This window comes from Alligator sinensis, unplaced genomic scaffold, assembly GCF_000455745.1.
Source record: "Alligator sinensis unplaced genomic scaffold, ASM45574v1 scaffold913_1, whole genome shotgun sequence".
Classification (NCBI taxonomy): Eukaryota; Metazoa; Chordata; order Crocodylia; family Alligatoridae; genus Alligator; species Alligator sinensis.
In genome coordinates, this window is record NW_005842501.1 from 143,040 (window position 1) to 147,664 (window position 4,625).

The 4,625-nt window shown below is 42.8% G+C and overlaps 1 protein-coding gene across 2 annotated transcripts in view; it reads left to right on the plus strand.

Annotated features, from left to right (window-relative positions):
- LRRC49 (leucine rich repeat containing 49) overlaps window positions 1–3,167 on the plus strand; it is a 131,408-nt gene extending 128,241 nt beyond the window's left edge. The window contains exon 17 of one of the 2 annotated variants that reach the window (XM_006031364.3): window positions 2,223–3,167. In XM_006031364.3, coding sequence (XP_006031426.1) covers window positions 2,223–2,426 — 204 coding nt within the window. In that variant the 3' untranslated portion in view covers window positions 2,427–3,167. The remainder of the gene's footprint in view (window positions 1–2,222) is intronic. The other variant, XM_006031365.3, reaches the window with a different exon arrangement.
- The last annotated feature ends 1,458 nt before the right edge of the window (window positions 3,168–4,625 follow it).

The following is a 4,625-nucleotide window of genomic DNA, read 5'->3' on the forward strand; positions in this document are numbered from 1 at the left end:
AGGGAGAACAGCAGCTTTTTCACCCATTTGTCCATCTTCTTTCTGCGGGACAGTCTCTAGAGCAGATCTTGCCAGTCTTGCATTAGGTGCAAGACTGCCCACATTTGTCTCTGTGCCCGCCTCTGCTCCAAAAGGCGCTCTCGGGCAACTCTTGCGCGGGTGGCTAACCGGATCTGCCCCGCTCTCGCTGGGGAGTCCCCGGAACTCGCCGACCACGGTTGCGACTGGGCCCGCAGCAGGGTGGTCCCCCTCCCTGCGGCCTCCAGAGCCAAAGCGCCCCTGGGCGGGCTCTCACGGGGCTCCGACCTCCCCTACGCCCCGGCCAACGCCACCTTTGGTCACGGACCTTCTGTTCCTTGTCCCCGGACGAGGACTGAACGTCGAGGGCCCTATTTGCCCTTGCGACCTTCTTTCCCGACGCCCCGCTGGCGTCTCTGCCTGGGCTCCCCTGGTTCCCTCACCGGGATTCCCGCCGGCTCTATTTCCTCGGGGCTGCGGCTCTCCCAGCCTCCGTCGCTCCCGGCGCTGCTGCAGCCTATTCGGCCCCCAGCAAAGGCCCCTTGCGGGTGCCCGGTTCCACTCCCGGGCTTGCCCCCGGGCTTCACGTCCTCCCGCAGCGCGCTCCCTCTGCCTTCGGGGCCGCGTTTTATTTCCGCTGAGCGGTGCCTCTCTCTGACGTCACTCCGCCCGAGCCGTATGAAAGCGCGGCTAATGAGCCGTGCGGGTGGTTCCCCGGCCTGCACGCTGCCACTGCTCCCACCTCCTGCAAAGCATAAGTGAGTATTTCCTCTGGCTCTGGGCTGGGGTCTCCTTCTAGTCCCGTTGTCCCTGGGACAGTCTCCTCACTTGTCCTGCAGGTGTATGGAGTGTATAAATGTCACTGTGACCCCATAGACAATCAGTTGTAAACACTGAATTTTTTCAGTGATATATTAGAAAAGGCATAGCATGGAGTTATGATGGTGACTCCATATGTAGAGAGATCAAAAAGAGCAGAGCTCTGTAGTCTCAAAGGGGTAATGGTGATCTTATAGTAGAGATAATTAAATTAATTAATTACATTAATGCATGAAATGTGTGAGGTACTCATGTTCCCTTATCAGAGTAAGGCAATGTAATAAAATAATATTTTTTTGTATTTGTACAGTTACATAAAATATTTGTTTTTCTCTTAGGACTGTAGTTATTCACACCTTGTTGTTCAGTATAGTATTCCATATGTGGCTACAGATTTTACTGGGTGTCATGAGGGAAAAGTAAGATAGGCTATAACTGATAATTCCTGCTTCCCATCAACAGTAAACTGACGTAACAAATGTTATTAAATCAGACCTTATTACTGAAGATGGCAGGTTAGGATCATTGATGAATAATTTTTTTCAAACTAGACAGCTGGAAAGTATTTGTTCTCCTTTATCATCCATTAAAAGTGTTCTGTGTTGCTTTGATGGGCCAGTGCATGACCTAATGTTTTTAGCAATACTGTAAATCAAATTGATTAGATATTTAGCACCAGTATAGTTGTTCAGACTTATTATGGCAATTTTATGGAAACCTGTCATAAAAAGGGATTAGTGTAATTGAAGTGCGACTTGTATATAGTGCCAATAATTACACAACATTGTTTGTATCATGAAACCAGGTTCAAGAAGTTCAGAGGACTTTGGTTCATACCATTCTGTGTTTCATATACTATGAATGCACCAGCCTCTATCCGAGAAACTCTAGAAAAAGAGACACGCACAAGCTCATTTCCCCCTATTTTATTGTGCTTTGCTGCTGTTTGAGAAAGCCAGTGACAAACATGCATTATTCCTGTCATTGCTGTTTCAGTTCTAAATTTAAAAAAAAAAATAAATAAATTTATAACTTCATAGTTTCTGTAATTTATTACCACTGATTTTCTCCGAGGCAATAAAAATGTAGTGCTGTTTAAAGGGAGTTAACTTACACTTCAAAAGTGAATTTGAGAAATCTGCAAGTAGTTTAAGTCATTATAATTTTGGATCTGTAGCACTGTTCATAACAGCATAAATAAATGGCTGTATAATTTTAAATAATTGTATTTGTTAGAGAAAAGTGTTGGGTGTCCTGTCCTTATTCATATCATAATTTTTTTTAATTCATTAAACTACTGTAGCCTCTTACAATAAAAGGATTGCTGCTCTTCAGCTTTTCTTCTGATGTTGTCTTATGCAATCTATAATGGTTCTCCCATTCAGGAAATCAAGGAGAGAGAGAAATTTTGCCAGACATACATCCAGGACTTAGTGAAAGAAGCTGCTGACATCAATATGAAAAATGAGTCTTTGCAGAAGCTATGGCCTCAGATGTTCATCGAGCTTGTCAGGGATGCGGTGATAGAAATACGCAATAAAAATTCCTACATGAGACTCTGCTTACAGCGGATCACTGATCAAAAATAGTAAAGTCAAGGTCTGCCGTCTTGCAAGGTTTTGGTTTCAGTATTGTATGTCGTGGTTCACAAAGACATGAAATAATAGAGTATAAACTTACCATTTCCATAGGACCCTTTTTTTTTATGAAGGATGCCTTTAAATTTCAATGAGCTGTTTTCACAGCTAATATTTCTCTATCATTTCCAAAACAGAAGTTTTCTTGTATAAAACTAACAATGCTTCCTAGGCTAAAGTGATGAGATAGAAAAAACTTGACAGCTATGCCATGTTTTACTCAGCTTTTTGTTGTGGTTGCTGCTTCTCTAGTGTTAAAGCATTGATTTTAAGGAACAATTTCACACTCTGCTTGCCTTATGTTTTTTACTGAACACTTTTAAATGGTTTCCTTTTTGACTATTTGCTGCTGTGTTTTAAAAAAAATTCACAGTCAAGAATATTTTTTTTATGAGCAAAGTTAACAGATTATTCTGTTTATACACCCTAAACCTGATTATTTAAGAATTATTTAATAAAATTGATTATAAAATGCCATGTTGTCAGGTCAATACTGTTGTAAAAGTGTGTTTTACTAAGCTTAAACTAATCTAACATCTTCAACTAGATGTACTGTTACACACATTTTGATTTCAGGTAGCTTCATCATTTTGCTTTGGGTGTACTATAAAGATGAATTCTGATTGTGTGTAAAATATCAGGTCAAAGTAAAGTAAGGTGTACTTCTACATTTTATCTTCATTCTATTACAACACACACAAGATATTAATATAAATACAGTTTATTTTTGTCTAACATCTAGTAATTGAAGAATTTCCCATTCATTTACTGTACTTTGAAACAAATTGTGGAAAATCATTAAAGTTAATTGGGAAAAGAGGATATTTCCATATCAATTCTTAGGACCAGATTTTCCAGGATATTTTGTCTTAAAGATGCAGGGAGGTGTTGAATAAGACTTGCCAAAAGTACTGAAACAGATTAAGCATGTAACTTCAAATTAGTACGAGTTGGGCACCCAGCCTTTTTAAGCACTTTTTGAAAATATCGCTCAACATTTATTCACCCAAATGCCTTTAAATTTCTGTTCCGTAACAATGTATCATAGATAACCATGTTCCCATCAGATATACAGCATAACATCTCGTCTCATTTGCTGACTAGCACTCTTTTAATAGTACTGGCCCTGCCTTCTGAGGAGTCAAGAGTGACCTCCTTTTGTGGGAGTAGTAGAATAAAGACCAAGAATATATTACTTCAGTGTTTTTTTTTTTTCTTTTTTTGTTTTGTTTTGTTGGGAGAAATGCTGCCTCCTATGGCAGTCCAGGGTTTGAGGCAAAGAGCTTTGTCATGGGGGAGAAGGCATCCATTTCCCCCTTTCTATTTTTCTGAAAGTAGGAATATCTACCTGTGATTACATCCTCTGTGCTCACAGAGTCTATTGCTGATAAGAAAAAATTAAAGGAGACTTTTTAAATGATTGAAATGACAGCAAAGTATATGCATGCACAAGTGCAGTTTCGTGTTTTAACCTTCCTCCAGTTGTGCCCACTTGCACAAGGCTGCCATTTTTCCTTGGCACTGCCAAACTCATCCTGCCCCATGGCCTGGCTGCCACTTAGTCTCCCCTCCAGCCAGTTGGTTCATTTATGTTTTTGTTTTTGTTCTTTTGACTGTCGCAGGGCACCTCAGTGCCTGCTCCTAGGGAGTAGAAACTGCCAGGGAGAGAGAGCCCTGGCAGGACTTAACGAGCACAGCTGCAGGTTGCCAGGACAACTAATAAGAGTCAGCTGCCTGTAGGGGGCAGGGCCTGGCTCCTATAAAGCCAAAAGTCAAGGCCAGGCTGGCAGTTCCCTGCCAGCAGCCAGAGGGGTAGGAGCTCCTGGAGCTAGGAAGTGAGAATCACAGGAACCACTCTAGCTGAGAGAAGGATGGCAGCTCTGAGAGGTTTGGGCACCATGGTTTAGCCAGGAGGCTTTATGTTTGAGTTATAGCCAGGAGGCTCGAGTTTGTTTGGCTTTGATATTACACCGGAGGCTTGGGTGAGGCTGTAGGGGTTGGAGGAGGCCTCATAGGGACCCCAGAGGTGTGGGGGCCCTGAGCGCAACCAGGGGGTTGCGGGCGGGGAACAGAGACCCCAGATTGTATGCGGGGTACGTAGACCCCAGCCCCAGAGAGGGGCAGCTTTGAGATGCCCCAGAGGGGGCATGA